The sequence below is a fragment of the Mercenaria mercenaria genome, chromosome 2, assembly GCF_021730395.1.
Source record: "Mercenaria mercenaria strain notata chromosome 2, MADL_Memer_1, whole genome shotgun sequence".
NCBI lineage: Eukaryota > Metazoa > Mollusca > Bivalvia > Venerida > Veneridae > Mercenaria > Mercenaria mercenaria.
Genome location: NC_069362.1, coordinates 22,400,772 through 22,418,470, shown reverse-complemented (window position 1 = coordinate 22,418,470; position 17,699 = coordinate 22,400,772). Strand labels below are relative to the sequence as shown.

At 34.2% G+C, this 17,699-nt stretch overlaps 1 protein-coding gene across 4 annotated transcripts in view; it reads left to right on the top strand.

Annotated features, from left to right (window-relative positions):
* LOC123562027 (extracellular matrix organizing protein FRAS1-like) overlaps positions 1–15,945 on the top strand; it is a 164,551-nt gene extending 148,606 nt beyond the window's left edge. For 3 of the 4 annotated variants that reach the window (XM_053532182.1, XM_053532192.1, XM_053532195.1), the window contains 15 exons: positions 118–265; positions 850–1,055; positions 1,611–1,767; positions 2,042–2,242; positions 2,682–2,869; positions 3,399–3,482; positions 3,854–4,718; positions 5,288–5,467; positions 5,900–6,057; positions 10,254–10,360; positions 10,915–11,087; positions 12,299–12,391; positions 12,759–12,871; positions 13,512–13,658; positions 14,019–15,945. In XM_053532182.1, coding sequence (XP_053388157.1) covers positions 118–265; positions 850–1,055; positions 1,611–1,767; positions 2,042–2,242; positions 2,682–2,869; positions 3,399–3,482; positions 3,854–4,718; positions 5,288–5,467; positions 5,900–6,057; positions 10,254–10,360; positions 10,915–11,087; positions 12,299–12,391; positions 12,759–12,871; positions 13,512–13,658; positions 14,019–14,588 — 3,390 coding nt within the window. In that variant the 3' untranslated portion in view covers positions 14,589–15,945. Of the gene's footprint in view, positions 1–117; positions 266–849; positions 1,056–1,610; positions 1,768–2,041; positions 2,243–2,681; positions 2,870–3,398; positions 3,483–3,853; positions 4,719–5,287; positions 5,468–5,899; positions 6,058–7,528; positions 10,219–10,253; positions 10,361–10,914; positions 11,088–12,298; positions 12,392–12,758; positions 12,872–13,511; positions 13,659–14,018 lie in introns of those variants that run through there. The other variant, XM_053532196.1, reaches the window with a different exon arrangement.
* The last annotated feature ends 1,754 nt before the right edge of the window (positions 15,946–17,699 follow it).

Genomic DNA, 17,699 nt, shown 5'->3' with positions numbered 1-17,699 from the left:
GTTTTTAACAGAATTGAAAACAAAAAGAAGAAATTTAAATCTGATTTATTGATTTTTTATATAATATGCATAATTAATCTAAGCTTAAATATCCCATAATGTTTGTGTATGTTACAGAAATGTCACCTGACCTTGCTGGATGATGACCTTGACCCAAAAGTAGAGGGAGATGAAACATTCAGTGTATTCCTGAGTTCTGCAGTGAGCAGTAGCCTTGTTCAACCATTTACAGCAATTATACATATCCTCGATACACAACTAGATGGTAATCTAAAATTTTAAGTGATGTTTTATTGTGGAATCAGTCAAACTGTTTCTTTTAATTAATGAAACATTCATTGCAAAGTTGATAATCACTTATAACAAAAACGAAAGTACCATATATAGAGTGAGAAAGAAATGTTTGTACTGTATAATAATTACTCTGACTTATGTAGGTTGTAATGCCGCTATATGCTGTAGAATGCATTGTAATTTCTTTGTGATTGTACCTCGGAATTTCATATGTCTGTAACTGAAAATGAAAATAAACAAAAATTAATTAATTTACGAATGTTTGATATACAAACGTCTAGGATTATTAACCTTTAGTCTGCTGGCGGCAAGTGATTCTGCCTTTGCGACCAGTGCAGACCAAGATCAGCCTGCACATCCATGCAGTCTGCTCATGGTTTGCACTGTTCGCTATTCAGTCAGTAAATTTTCAGTAAACACCCCTTCGAATAATAAATGGTATTGCCCAAATTGAATGATAGACCAGTCCATTATAGAAATTTAGCAGGGTAAGGGTTAAAGAAAAGTTACTAGATTGCTCAGATGAAACAAATATATCCATTTTTTCTGTTTTAGTGCCAACAATGAGCTTTCAGGAAGAATCATATAAAGTGGATGAGAGTAAACATATATATGATGTTCCAATATATCGATCTGGTGATACGAGTTTCGAATCTTCTGTAATATGTTACACAAGACAAAAAACAGCAGCGGTCATGGTGGATTATATTGAACGGACATTATCAGAAGAGTCAAGAATCGTTTTCAAAGCTGGAGAAAAGGTAGATATTGTCAGATTTTTCTTGACTTGTGAATTTACTTGAGAGCGTAGCTTGCCATTTAAAAATTATTGTGTGATAAAAATTTATATGAGATAAATTACACAGTATTATATGGTAATGGTGCTTTTGATTTGATAAAATAGCTAATACTTTCGGGGCATTTTTGCTTTGGAATTGTAGTATCAGGCACATAGTTTGACTGATAACTGTGGTGCCAGGGTCAATATGGTTTTCATGGTTTTATGTGGTTATTCTCCCACACTTCTAGATGTGTGTAAAGCGGGTTTTTTACATTGAGAATTGATGAAGAAACAGTTGAATTTATTGACTAAAATCAAGAAAGTTTGGCAGTCTGTAGCTTATGTGTTCAGAGAATGAGAATGGTATTTCAAGTTTTTTGTTCAAAACATAGCTTGGTTGAACATAATTTTCTCAGAGTTGTAGAAAAATAGCATTTCAGTAGTTATTTTTCTAATAACAATTGGACAGAAGTTTGAGCTTAATTGAAGATTTGCTCACAGAGAATGAAACTATATGATTTTGTTCCTACCATAGATAAAGAACTGCACAGTTGGTATTGTGGATGATGACATGTTTGAAGATGATGAAATTTTACACCTGAAACTTACACGACCCCTTGGAACAGAAATTGTAGGGGCCAAAATAGGAGACATCAACTCTACAGAAATAACAATCACAAATCTGGATGATGGTAAATTTTTACAGCATAGATGCATTTCTTTTAAAAACACATCTGTTTTCAATTTTTATTGAAATTTACATTGACATTTCAGAGGTTACAGACTCACAGGGCTAGACTGGTTATGATTGTTTACGTCACATTGCTATGTGATATATGTGCTTTTTACTGGACGTTTTCTTCAGTAAAAAATTTGTAAGTGCATGAATAGTTACAAGATTTCCTATTTGTATCGAATTTTGCTGCAAAAATTGATATGATTTGTAAAAACATTTAATTTTTCTAGTTCCAAGGATCCAGTTTGAGAAGTCAGCTTACAGTATACCAGAGCCTAGTGCCAAGGATCAGATTGCCATGGTAACGGTCAAGGTCATTAGACTTGGTGATGCTTCCAAGGTTGCTAATGTCAGATGTAGCACGAGAGATGGGTCCGCCTTCTCCGGAACAGACTATAACCCTAAAAGCCAAATTCTCCAGTTTGCAGAAGGCAAAAAATATTCATATTGAATTTTTAATTTATCAGTATGAAATTTTATTTAAACAGGCCATAAAGATGTGCAGTGTATGTAGTTTCATTACAGTTATGTTGAGCATGATAATTATTCTGACAGATTGAAACTAATGTTTGAAACTAGTTTCTAAAGTCCTTTGACTAAAGAATCTTGACCACAATAGTTTTTACTAGTTTATTTTAGGTCATTTCTCAAAGAGGTTCTACATCTTGTTTAAATCACTCTTTATTACTCATTCCTGATGGTATCCATTGCCATGAAGGTATGAGAGATGCAGTTAAAAGAAAGAATTACAGTATTGTGTATACCAGAAAAATGATCTTTGTTTGCCATTATAATAAAATCCCCAAAATTATGTAGTGTCATTTGTTATTCCTTATAATATTTTATATATATATCTACATGTATATACAGGTGTTAGAAGTTTGGATTTCACCATAGATATCCTGTATAACAGTGATATAGAGTGGCATGAGACATTCAGTATTGTCCTTGGTCCTGGGGATCCTGTTGGAGCAGAACTTGGATCAGTTTCCATGGCAACCATAACCATCCTCGACAATGATGTATCTGGTAGTCTGGTGTTGCCTGCTCCACCAGTGGTAAGATAGTTTCTGTGCTAGTCTGCAAGTTATATTTCTTTTATTCATTACATGTTTTAAGTTTCTTGGATGATCAACTTATTTAAAGATGCTGTGTTATCACTTATTTTCATGGAGGACTATTTTTTTTGTGGATTTCTTTGTTGAGTCAAATCATAAAATGAAATTCCAATGAACATGTAAAATTCCTACTTATGTTTAGAAGTTGAAAGCCATGAATTCATGTCCACATAAATTATTTGTTTCAAATATTTGAAATTTTGTGCCCACGAAATAAAATGAGTTGCAGTATTAGGGAGTTTATACTTTTAGGAATGGGACTTTAAATGTAATAAATATATTTCAATAAATGTCTCAGGTGTCAGAATTCAGAACTCTGAAAAATTTTCTTCAAATATTATGTATCAGAATGAATGAGATACATTTGGCATTTTGACATCAGGAAAGTGTTAACAAAGTTGTCCTCTTGCATTGGTGAAACAGAAGGCTTAATACTTTAACTACTGTAAGTATGAGATATTTGTTGCAGGTTGTATCATTACTGAAGTATGATGATGTAGAAGCTGGAATGAAAATTGACCCTACACCTGGTTATCCTCTAGTCTGTATAACAGTAAGTATATTGACGGAATGGCTCAGCATTGACAGTTTTTGTTTAGCCCTTTCTGTTTCCTGGTTTCATGCCTTACCTGAAAAAAGATCACAACCGTACCATATAATGTAAAGTGCATTGTTAACTGTTGTTGCCTTAATGTTGTCTCAAAAATTAACACTATGTTTGTGGTTCAAGTGAAACTAAATATCACTTGCATTCACATATTTTATGGGTAAAGTTAGTGTGTTGATTCCATTTCATGGGTCTTTGTTTAAAGTATAGTTCAGTTTCTGTAACCAGAAAAATTCAAGTATTCATAATCATTAGCATCTTTTCTTTTCGAGCATGTAGATTCTTACTGTGTACCTTCAACCTTCATTTTCTTCCAGCCCTGCAGCGTGCACCACCCAACCTACAAAATGACACACAGTCTATGTGAAGAGGCCAAGATAAACCAGTCTGCCATGTTTTATAGATGGGAAGTTGCTATTCCTGACATGACTGGAACCAGACCACCATTCATCGAAGTCTCCTACAACACACTCTTTACCAGTGTCAATCACATGGTCCTTGACACAATATATTTCCGCCCAAGTTTCAGAGTTCGCTGCATTGCTCAGCCTCTTGATGGGAGAGGGAACCCTGGGATACCGTTGAAAAGTAACCCTGTTATGATTGGTCGAGACAACGGTATTTGTAAAGCACCAGTATTCTCAGGGCTGCCATATAGTTACCAAGCTCAGTCATTCCATGCCAAACTTGATTATGTTGGTACAGAGGATAAAATGCATCCAAACACTGTACACATTACGATAAAAGTTCCTCATCAAGATGGTATGCTACCTCTTATCTCAACATCACCGATTAGCAACCTTAAATATGTGCTTTCTGAACCAGTTTACAGACAGCAACATATCTGTTCGAACTTAATTACACCAAAAGAAAGAGCTCCACTGTTAAAAGCTGGATTTTTGAATGGACAAGAAAACTTGCCAAAATATTTGTCTGCAGGTTTTGATTATCCCTACCAGTTTGATGATAATCTGCGGGAAAACAAGACATTAATGTTGTACAAGTATTTAGATCTGAAGAAATGTCTGTGGACATTTGAAGCTTGGTACCACATGACTGACCTTGTTGACCTCTGTGGAGGACGTGCAGTGTCGGATTTCCAGGTCAAGGACATAGGGCAGACGTACCTGACAGTGAGGGTACCACTTTATGTGTCATACCTGTATGCTGTGGCTCCCATAGGTAAACTTTTAGTTTTCAATTCTTCTTATACTGTTAAGATATAAGTATTTGTAGGGGACTAATTCTTGTAGATTTCCTGCTTGAGTCAACCCACAAAATTAAATCCCAAATAACAAGTAAAATTTCCATTTATTTTACATGCAAAAGTTGAAATCCACAGAGTCATATCCCCTTGTAATAGCTTTTACGACCAAAACCAAGAATTACATGCCCATGATTTTGCAATAATATTGAAGAATTATTTAAGTATTTCTTTTTTTTAACTCTATTTAGTGTGTTTGCATTTTTTTAAGTTATTTAGATTTTAGAACATGCAGTGTAAATACCAACTATAAATTTAAGACAATATTGGAACATAAATGTTGAAATATTACTGCTGTGTTTACCTGCCAAAATGCTGGTATTAACAGGATCTTGTTACAATGTAAAAAAAGCATAAGTGGTCATTGTTTGTTATTAGCCAAATTTACATCATGAACGACACAGATTTTTTGTGGATATATGTGTATATGGACCAAAAAGTACAAATGTATGTGGTATTTGTTTAATCTATTCTAATCTTACAATAGGCTGGGGTTCATTGGAGCACAGGACTGAACTGGAGTTTTCGTTCTATTATGACACTGTGTTATGGAGGTCAGGGCTGGAGACAGAGGGTGACCTTGGTGGAAGGTTACAGGTCATGAGAATACTGATTGATGATAATGGTAGACTGGTTGTCGACTTTAAAACACAGGCAAAATTTAGAGGTAAAAGTGATATAGTTGATATATAAATTAAAATGGTTAATTACATGACGTACATATACTTACATTAATGGACTTTGAAAGCATTCTGAGGGCTTAGAGCAAAACTGATCTATCTGCTTCTATTTCTATATACAGATAGACCAGTTTCACTCTAAGCCCTCGAATTTTGCTTTATTGAATATAAAGCCAATACAGTTTAACAACATGTATTTTGAGGCTAGTAAAACAACTTTTACTGAACGGTCACAATTTATGTAAATATAAAAACATATACAGACACATTAGTTAGGGAGTTTGAGGCATGCTCAATATAAGAGATAAATGCAGATAATTTTTACAAAAATGTTTCGTGTTGCATCACGTTAAGATTTACTTTTTAAATCTATTTTATCTATTGTGTTGGTACTTCACATAATCCTTGGTGTATTTCAGGGATGTATGTATTAGATCACCACACTTTACCGGGCTACACCAGTCGTTTTGTGTCAGTAGACAAGGACATTTCATTTGACCTTGACCTTTTATGGGGTCAAAACACATTTGATGGACCTCATCAGCTCTGGAGGGCAACAAGTGACTACAGCCTGAAGGTGAGATAGATAATAAACATAAGAAAAATAACTGGTGTTAAAAATTTTCATTAAATTTTGAGTTTTTAAATTTTAAATGTTTGTTGACAGAAATAATGTTAGGAATTCTAGAAGGTGATGAATGATGGCAATAGATTTAGGAAAAGCTGTTTTTAACTGCATTGCTTTTTTGATATTTTTTTTCCTTATCTTTTTTTAACTTTTGTTACAGCTTAAATGATACAAAGCAGATAATTTTTAAAAAAAATTCTAACAGTTAAATTAAAAGTCTCTTTAGCCTATATTATGGGAGGCAGATCTTTCTCAGTTTGAGACATGATTAGGCATTTGTAGCAGTATTTAAGTTCATTTAGTTATCTTCTGGTAAAATGCATTGTCTATATTAATATTTTAGCATCAGTTTTTATGCCCCCAAAGGGAGGCATATAGTTTTTGAACCGTCTGTCGGTCTGTCAGTCTGTCGGTCTGTCCGCAATTTTCGTGTCCGGTCCATATCTTTGTCATCCATGGATGGATTTTCAAATAACTTGGCATGAATGTGTACAACAGTAAGACGACGTGTCGCGCGCAAGACCCAGGTCCGTAGCTCAAAGGCCAAGGTCACACTTAGACGTTAAAGGTCATTTTTCATGATAGTGCATTGATGGGCGTGTCTGGTCCATATCTTTGTCATCCATGGATGGATTTTCAAGTAACTATGCATAAATGTGTGGCACAGTAAGATGACGTGTCGCGCGCAAGACCCAGGTCTGTAGCTCAAAGGACAAGGTCACACTTAGATGTTAAAGGTCATATTTCATGATAGTGCATTGATGGGCGTGTCCGGTCCATATCTTTGTCATTCATGCATGGATTTTAAAATTATTGGGCATGAATGTGTACCACAGTAAGACGACGTGTCGTGCGCAAGACCTAGGTCCGTAGCTCAAAAGTCAAGGTCACACTTAAACGTTAAAGGTCATATTTCATGGTAGTGCAATGATGGGTGTGTCCGGTCCATATCTTTGTCATTCATGCATGGATTTTAAAATAACTACGCATGAATGTGTGGCACAGTAAGACAATGTGTCGCGCACAAGACCTAGGTCGGTAGGTCAAAGGTCCTAAACTCTAACATTGGCCATAACTATTCATTCAAAGTGCCATCGAGGGCATGTGTCATCCTATGGAGACAGCTCTTGTTCTTAATCATTTCAAGGAGATTTGGTACTTGTAGAGTAGCAGCATAATTATATAGATTCTATAATGTAAAACTTAAAATGTAATCAGAATGATCGTTCTTGTTTGGAGCTTAAGTTGTTTTGTGTTTTGAGATGTTGCATTGTTCTAGGATTTGCCAGTAAAACATTAAAATATCGGAGTATATTCTCACGTAACATTCACTAACTGTATTAACCACTAAACTGTGATAATTATGAAATTACATATTATAATCATATTTTGACACATTGCTTCTTAATTTTCATTGCAGAATTATTCCAAAGTAAGCATAATTCCTAAGCCGAATTTTTATACACAGATACTAATAAGAAATGTAATTTTGTATAAAAACTAGTATTTAATCATGAAAATAATTTTGATGGTATTTTTTAGTAATCATAACTTTTAAATTGATATAAATCTTAAGTATACAAGTACTTTCTTTATTTCCAAAGACCTGCCTTTGCTTGAGCTGTTGGCAGACAGAATGCATGTGCATTCAGAGCTGGAATAAATTGCTGGCAACACTAATTACCCAACCCATTCATGCATGTTTCAACCCAGTTGCATCCCAGTCCAGTACTGAAGTACAGAACCAGTTCAGTTTGTTCATTAAACTTCAATACTGTCTACCTGATCTGTAACAGGGATTTTTGTGAATTGCTGCTTTACTTTGCAAGGCCCAGATAAAAACATGTCCATCATTCTAAAGGTCTCAAAAGGTGGTAGAAGGAGTAGGATCACTTTGAATCATTAAAGTGTCTTTAATAAGGTCAATTTTATGACCAAAAATGTATTTTTATACTTCCATCTAAAAGATGGGTCGTATAATGGGATATGGGATTATGGGCAGGTGGGTGGGTGGCATCCACAAACTTTGTTCGGAGCATTTCTTCTTAATGCAAGGAGGGATTTTGATGTAACTTGGCACAAATGTTCACCGTCATGAGATGGAGTGTCATGCACAAGAATCAGGTTCCTAGGTCTAAGGTCAAGGTCACACTTAGAGGTCAAAGGTCAAATTCAAGAATGACTGTCTGGAGCATTTCTTCTTAATGCATGGAGTAACTTGGCACAGTTATTCACCGTCATGAGACAGAGTGTCATGCGCAAGAACCAGGTCCCTAGGTCTAAGGTCAAGGTCAACTTAGAGATCAAAGGTCAGATACAAGAATGACAACTTAACAAGCTCTCGACGGGCGTATTTTGTGACTATGGCACCCTTGTTGACAATAAATTCAAAACTAGTCAAGATATTTTGAAAATTTAAGAAGTTCCTTTCATCAGCTTTAGAGTTCTTTAGAAAAATATATAAAATCAATGGCATCTTCTTACATTTTAAGAGAAATTAAGGAAAATCTTTGTTATGGAAAAGGCAGATCAGACGATAATGAATACTTCTAAGTCAGTCATTGCCACATTCTGCTTCAAATAATTTCTGAGCTCTTGTCCTTCTCAGATATTCTTTGCAATCAAAGACATTTCATTATAAAAGTCCCATAAATCCATAAAGTTTGATTAGAAGGAAGGGTTAACTTGATTATGTAGGGAATATTAATGCTTGAAGCGTAATGTAACATCTTTTATGACAAAGCACATGTTGTATATATGCTCTATAGCTATACATGTACAACACATACATGTGTTAGCCTCAGTAAAGTATGTATTTTATTTGCAGTTTGCAAAGTGTCATTTTGGACTGACTTAAGGTAGTTCTGCACATTTGGATTGAAACCTTTTCTACAATGTAGAACTTGATTAAACTCTGATTTTTCAGAACTTTAGAATATATCTAGAAAATTCAGTAAATAAAAAAGATAGGGTTGTGTGCTTGATTTTTTGCTAGACTGATTTGAAAAATATGGACCTCGTGCAATATTTCATAATGGGAGTCTATGGGAAAATCATAACTTTCATAACATTTTCGCGAATAGAAATTTTTCTAAAATGTAGATTTTGATGAAACATCTCACACTTGTAAATAAAGACATGGCCTATTATTTGATGAAATAAAATGTAAAGGTCCATGTGCTTAAAAAGATATTTGACAATGATTAAAGTGAACCGGACATTTAACACACATTTTAAGACATAATTTTTAATTATTTAATGTGTCATATGTTTTTATACCATATCTTGACTTTAGAAATATAGCAACAGTGCAGTTGTAATAAATTTACTCACAGGTTGCAATTAATTCACAAAATGATTCATTTCGAATCCAGGCTTTATTCTACGTTTTCCAGATATTGATGACGTTATGCCATCACTTCCGGTTTGTCAAACATGCAGAACTACTTTAAGTCTTTTGAATTAGCGAAGTATCTGAATAACATAACTGAAAAAATAATGAAAACATCAAATTCATGCAGAGTAGTAAGTCATACAAACAGAATATTGATACAAGAATTTGGATTGTCCAGAATGATACTGACCAGACAGTAGAAACTAACTACAGTTACTGACCCTGCACTTTTTAATGTTGCTATATTTGTCTGCTATTTATCATTGTATTATTCTTTTAAAAATCAATTTGTTGAAGATAACTGCAGAAGGTTAAAAATCTGTTGACATGCTTGCGGCTTCTAGTCAGAACCAGTTAACTGTTTTACAAAGGATTTTTAAGGAAAAAAGTTACGAGGTCTGAAGTCAGCTACCTGAAAAAGGGCAAGATTCTGCATAGACTGACCTTGGTGGTTGACCAAATAGGGGTTATGTTTAAAATCAGTTGTTGAAACTCCATCTTTCTTTTATTTTCCACATTTATCATGAAAGTCTGTACCTGTTTACTACTGTGACCTGATTATAGGGGTACTGGTATATGAACATTTCAAATGGAATATTGTTATATGAATACTGGTATATGTAAAATTCAAGTTGTGAAGACAGGTCATGTAATGTATATTGTGAAAGGGCTTGTACTTGTACAGGCGTGCACAGGCTGTGTCTGACTTATACATTTTCAGGCAATGTCAATGTTTATATCTCTTTTACAGGACTATACAGGAGAGTATATAGTGGAACTAATACCATGCACCGTACAGTCAACACAGGGATACACTATACATACACCTCCACCATGTACAGCCCACCAACCACTCAGGTAATATCTCTACTCTGCTGATTATTTAATAGTTACACTGACAAATCGGACTACTGGTAATTTTGCAGGCATACAATAATTACCCCCAAATGAATATTGTTTATATTAATCAAATGAATTGTGGTAAATGATATTGTTGACAAGTATAAATAAGGTTAGCAACAACACATGTTAAACCATGTTTTGTAGTTGGAACTTGTAAATTTATGTGTAATCAGTCATTGAATTGTTTAACAGGTTTTTATTACTAAATGTAAGCGTGTAATATATATACCCATATATGTATTGAACTGTCAACATCTCTATTCTCAACCTGTCCATTGAGCAGGTAGGTCACTAAATGTTGTTCGAGTCATTCATGAATGACTTACAAGTATTTTATACCAGCAAAACCTGTATTTATCACACATTTGACATCGCAAGAGTGAAATAAAGCCATTACATAAATTTGATAATACACTAGTGTAATAAAGCTTTGACGTCGATGTTGTTTAATGTTTTGGAGACGAAAACTTGTGACTTTTCAGATTGAATTTATTAAACTTAACTTTCAGGTTTGATGTTCCTATAGCATTCCAGCAGACAAATCGTCCAGTACCACTGGAGTATACTCTAAACACACATTTCCAGATAACCAATAATGAACAGATGTTTGTAATGAATCCATTCACTGACAGTTTTGATATGGAAGACATGGACTCAGACACTCACATAGCTTTCTCCAAAGGTAGGAATCAATGTTAATTAAGATTTAGGACATAAAATTTCATAACAAAGTCAATGCCTCTGTATAATTTATTGTGTGATATATCATGATTCAGATGTAAAGGAATACAGCTTAGAGGGCATCAGCTTGATTGCTTAATAAGTGATGAACTGTGGAATATCAGACAGTAAACTTAAAGGATGTCATATTTCTGGAACTAGTTGATAAAAGATTTCAAGGCATGGTTTTGAAGAAAGTAAAATCCATGGAAATATAAAACAAGAGCACCGCCTTGCGGGTGCAGACGCTCATATGATTTTTTTGTCTCTGTATAATAGAAATATTGTCCTACCCATGATTTTCTAAGTCCAAAAAGGGCCATAATTCTTACAAAAAGCAGGATGGAGTTATGTTTCTTGATATACAGAGTCAGCTTATGATGGTAAACAACTGATGCAAGTTTCAAAGCAATAGCTTTGATAGTTTAGAAGAAAAGTTTACCTAAAAATAAAACTTAACCAAGAAATCAGATATTTTCTAAGTCCAAAAAGGGCCGTAATTCTTACAAAAAGCTGGATGGAGTAATGTTTCTTGCTGTATGTTGTCAGCTTGTGATGATGAACAAGAGTTGCAAGTTATAAAGCAATAGCTTTGATAGTTTAGGAGAAAAGCTGACCTAAACACAAGTTTTAACCAAGAAATCTGATTTTCTAAGTCCAAAAGGGGCCATAATTCTTGCAAAATGCATGATGAAGTTATGTTTCTTGCTGTACAGGGTCAGCTTATGATTGTGAACAAGAGTTGTAAGTTTCAAAGCAAAAACTTTGATAGTTTAGGAGAAAAGTTGACCTAAACATAAAACTTAACCAAGAAATCTGATATTTTCTAAGTCCAAAAGGGGCCATAATTCTTGCAAAAAGCAGGATGGAGTTATGTTTCTTGCTTTACAGGGTAAGCTATTGATGGTGAACAAGTGTTGCAAGTTTCAAAGCAATAGCTTTGATAGTTTAGGAGAAAAGCTGACCTAAACATAAAACTTAACCAGGCAACGCCGACGCCGACACCGATCAAGTGACGACAATAACTCATCATTTTTTTTTCCAAAAATCAGATGAGCTAAAAAGGGCTTGAAGAGTATTTGACTTTGTCTCAAACATTCTGTATGAACCATGAATTGTATCTCAAGATTGTGATGAAAATTTTGTGTGCAACTTTAAAATTGATAATTGCAGGGGATAAAATATATGGCCGTGTACTTTGGAGCCCAGAGCAGAATCTGAAAGATGCTTACACATTACTGCTGGAGAAGGTCTTCATTTGTGCAGGTATTTTCTGTTGAGTGTTTGCAGCAATTATCAAGAGCTGTGAAGACTCACTATTCAGTAGAGATTTTATAAAACATAAACATGTACCTGTGTATAGAAATAGTAGTGCATCTACTAGGAAATTAAGTTGAAATAATTTATAGAACATGTCTCTAAAAGTAAACACATGAGGTTTTAACGGGGCATAAAAATGAACACCAGAAATTCATTAAACAGCAACCTAGAAATAAGTTTGGGATTTTTACATGTCTATAAATGTGTCTCTTTAATCTTTTCTAACTATATTTTACAAGTAATCTATGAATGTGTACAAACTGATTTGAATTGATTTATAATATTGTGAAGACATACTGAATTTGTTTTTCAGGTCGTGATGGCCACGTACCAACATATGATCCTACAGGAACAGTTTACAACAATGGACCCCAGTTTGGCTGTATACAACCTGTACCCGATCTCAAGTATAGATTCCTGATCTTGGTAAGTTTGTCATGCAGTTACTACAATCTTAACTCACATACATGCAACGCAGTTGTAAAGGTGGAACTTTTAAGAACATTTTCATTTACTTTTTAGAAAATTTTCTCTTTCCAGTCTTACTTTATAGCTCACATCTTAAAAGAATTTTAATTTTATATCTGCCATTTTTTTTACGTGCAAGGAACATTTTCCTCCCTTGAGAAAGTTCATATCTGACCCCAGTTTAGTTAATGATAAATTCAGCTTTTTTAAGCTGTATGAGACTCAGGAATTATGGTCACTTTTAGGCAATATCTGGTGCTGATGCCATTATCTGGTGTCCTGAACCATAACCATTTGACGAGTTGACACCTGGACACAAGGCATAGAGAACAGTCACAAAACTGATGAATTTGATTGTAAGCACTGTATTATAACTGATCAAAAGCAAACGTCCTACATCCTAAATGTTTATGTTTTAGACCAGTCTCAAAACTTTTGTCATGCGATTGGCTGTTTCTGGGCAAATTTTTGAAATTGACCAATGACAAAGCAGCATACTGGTCTTCAGATTTGGATCTACAGTCTTGTACTTTTATCCCCTTTTATCACAGTTTGACAGCTTTAACTTGTTACAAGTTTATTCATTCACTATTTTCAGGACCGAGGTGCTCCAGATATTACAAGTAAGGCTTTCCAGGGTGTTCCTTTTGATGCCCAGTTTGTCTCCGAGAACCCAATGTTCTCCAGTCTGTTATCTATACATGGAGTAGATGGGTTTATCATCAGTGTAGATCCACTGTACAAGGTAGAGAATTTCTTAATATGATTCCAACTGTATATATCAAACTAAGAGATTATGTGTAAAAATGAAATACAGTCAGTATATCAAGAGGGAATAAAGAATTCAGCAAAAATTAAAGACTGGTACATGGTACATAGTAGATGCTAGTTTGAACTAATTTTACAGGTGTTTTGCAGAAAACTAAGTCCTTGTTTCAACACTCACATTAAATAGCAACATATTGTTTTCGTAAAGCTGTTTTAAACACACAGAAAGAAGAAAATAAACTTTTATTAAAACTATAATCTTAAAGTAAATTACTTGAAAGTTTGAATAAATTGTCCATTATGAGTTTATATATCTTCATTTATTTTTGTTTTACAGGTGACATCAGGCTTTCAGTGGTATCTGCAAGTCATTTATTCTATTGGACCAACAGATTTCAGACTATTTCGCAGAAAGAGGTCTGCTCTTCTCTCATTAGACAGAAATAAGAGAAGTGTCGCAGAAAATACTCAAATGAAATATGATTGGTTGGAAAACAATAAAAGTAAAAATGGAACCAATATAAAAGTTTTGCATTTAAATAATACTCAGGTACTTCAGAGTACAGACACTGATCACAGAGAAAATTTAACACCAGTTTTATTACCTGTTATAATTGCTGTGATTATTATAGTGGCAGTTATTTTATTTTTCCTCGTTCGTCATAAAAGGAAGAGAAAACGCCACAAACCACAACCACCGAAGAAAAGAAACAATTTAGAACTAGCGCAGCAAAATTCTGTGATTTTTAAAGGTAATCAAAATTTCTCAGTGAGAGCAGGGTCAAGTTTAGAACTCAAGGAGTCTGTGATTTATAAAGGAGATCATGGAAAAACAGCGGTAAGGGTGAAAGATACAAATATCCAGAAAAACAAAAATATTTCCAAAGGGAATGGAACAGAAGTGTGATATTTTTTGTTAATTTCCATTTCTTGTTGTATGTTATCTGTTGGTATGGTTATTTATTTTATGTCAGTAAGCTGTTGTGTATGTGTATATTGGACATGAAAGCAAATAGGCCAGTCTTTAAAATTGTTTTATTATTTGTATGTAAATTATACATTATTGATATTGTCTCCATCGATTTAATTAGCAAATAATTACTTTATTCTTAGAATATCTACCATTGACAGGGACCAATAAAAACAACACAGTATTTAATAGAACTTTTAGTCATTTCAGACAGGTTAAACTGCAATATTTGCTAGGAGGGTGTCACACATCATGTGCTTTAATAATACTGATTTTTTTAAATTTTTGGACAAGACCTGTATTTATCATTATTACATCGAAATAATGCCCTAAACTTTGTAACTGCAAAGTTTTATATTCTGAAGAGTCTTAGGACAAATTTTCGAGAAGATTTTATAGATAAGAAATATGGTTACTGTTTCATGTAAGAACTTGCAAATCATTATTCTTCCAAGGTTAATACTGTCTTGAGAAATATCTAGCCACTTAGCAAGTGTGGTAAATTAAGGAAATTATTTTCATGCCATGGCTTTATGAAAAATAATACTCCCAACTTGCATACAAGAACATCAATGACCATATTTAGAGTGAAGATATTATCCAGCATTGCTTTTAATTGAATGGAAGCAAGCAGAGCATTTAAAAGATTAAAACAGTTCTCTTACAACAGCCAATAGTACTTAAACTGTCATAGAAACTTGATAAAAGTGAGCCCGCCCGCTTGGCTCAATACGGAGAGCGCAGATCAGTGGATCTTGGGGTTGTGAGTTCGAGCCCTGGGCGAAGCGCATGTTCTCCGTGATGATTTGATAAGACATTGTGTCTGAAGTCATTTGTCCTCCACCTCTGATTCATGTGTCACTTGCGGAGAACAGGTTTGTACTGGTACAGAATCCAGGAATACTGGTTAGGTTAACTGCCCGCTATTACATAACTGAAATACTGTTGAAAAACGGCGTTAAACCCAAAACAAACAAATAAACTGATATAAGTGAACCCTCTGATTAAAATGTGAACTTTCTAGAATATAAGCAAACCATCAGCTAATACATTGTTACTCAAACCAAATCAAGACTGATTTAGAAATCCATATAAAGTATTGTATGTGTAATATATAAATTCCATTTTTATCCAAATATGTCCAGCATTGGAAATATTCCTGAAATCATTTTCATTTCAGGATTATTTAAAGTCACCAATTTGCAGTTGGGATAGAAAACGATCTTTAACATGGAATATTATACAGCATAAATATTTTGATCATGATAACAGAAATTAAAGGCAGCATTAAATACATTTTTGTATGTTAATACCATTGGTAGAATCCCCAACCCCCATCATCAGAACAATGCTCCTCTCCTGTCAAAATACTGACACTTAAAAACAGGCATACTGTACATTACAAAAGTTAACATGCCACCAACTTTATTCCTCAGGCCACTTTCAAGAAATAGAGTTACAAGTTTTGAATTTCACTTTGACGAAAAAAGTGTGAAAAAGTTGTCATTCATATCTTTGAAATTACTTTTTTGATAAAGGCTTGGGTATGTTTTGCCTTGTAGTATTTAAAAAATGTCCAAATTATGCAACCACTTAATAGCCAAAATACCAAGTCATTATGTATTTTATTAGCCAAAATACAAGGAAAAATTAATTTATTGATCTACCCAATGGAAAAGGCAATTCTGTTTTAAACTCCTATTTTGTTTTTATTTCTATGTCAATAATAAAGGCATGTATTTGTAAATGATATTGCCTTGTATGTAAATATATTTATTGATACTTTTTTAGAAACAAATAAAGCAGCAAAAAAATCCTAAAAAAATTTTGTTGTCTTGTATGTCCAGCCATTCTACGGACAAGTTTATGTATTGACTGACCACCTCTGTCAAGGCCAACCTTGTCTGTGACAGCCAGCAACACGTAAAATATATTCCTTTTCTGCATCTAGTCAATCTGAGATTCAATTCGTACAAATTTAGGGGTGAGGGTTTGTCAGTAATTGGTAGGACTCACACATTGCTGTGACCTTGATCTACTGTCCACTAAAATCAATTGAGGGGGGTCAACTACTGACCACAAGCAACTGTTTAAAGTGTGATGGTTGAAGACCAAGGTTATCGATCGGAAATCACTTTCAGTTTCGAGGTCATTGTGACCTTTGATGAACTGCCCCTAAAACAACAAGGCCCTGTATTGCTCGCCTGATTTAGTTTTAGTAAAATGTGGTCTTTCGAGTTTTAACAATATCTTTTTTTTTTTCCTATGGTTTTGACCTTGTGCTCTAGTTTTTAACCTAGATAATCCTGTATCTAACTGGACTAGATTTCCTAGAGACAAACATTCTGACAAAGTTTTATGAAAATCAAGTGGAAAGTGTGGCCTCTGGAGTGTAAACGTTTTTCTAAGATTCAACCTAGTTCAAGACCTCAAGTAATCTAGTTTTGAACTTCATCTAGATTTCACAGAGACAAATATTCTGGACACTGATGGTGATCAAACTGAAAATGTGGCCTCAATAGTGTTAACAAGGTCTTTCCATGATTTGACCTAGGGACCCAGTCGGTTTCCAACCTCCTGAAACCTAGTTATAGAGACAAACATTATGACAAAGTTTTTAGAAGATCAAATAGAAAATGTCACTATGACCTTGATCTTTGAAAAACTGACCTGTAAAAGAATGAGGGTCACTTACTGAGCAAAAGCAATCATCTTATGAACTTTGGCTGTTGTAGGCCCAAGCCTTCTTCCAGTTAGGGATCAGGTTAAGTTCTTGTTCTCTCCCCTCTAGCAAATTTTCACTTCATATGCCATTAAAAATAGTAATATTAAAGTCAACTTGTTATAAACTACAAAAAAAGATTAAGGTCACTGTAATTTTGAACTTTATAAAACTGACCCCTTACTCAAGCATTCATCCTATAAAAAACTGAAACTCAAGTGTACACAAATTATTAACTGTAAACTGTTTAGTTGCCATGTCCCAGTGACACTGACATACTGATGCCCATATCATAAGAGGTTATCATCAAAGCAGTGCTTGGGCCT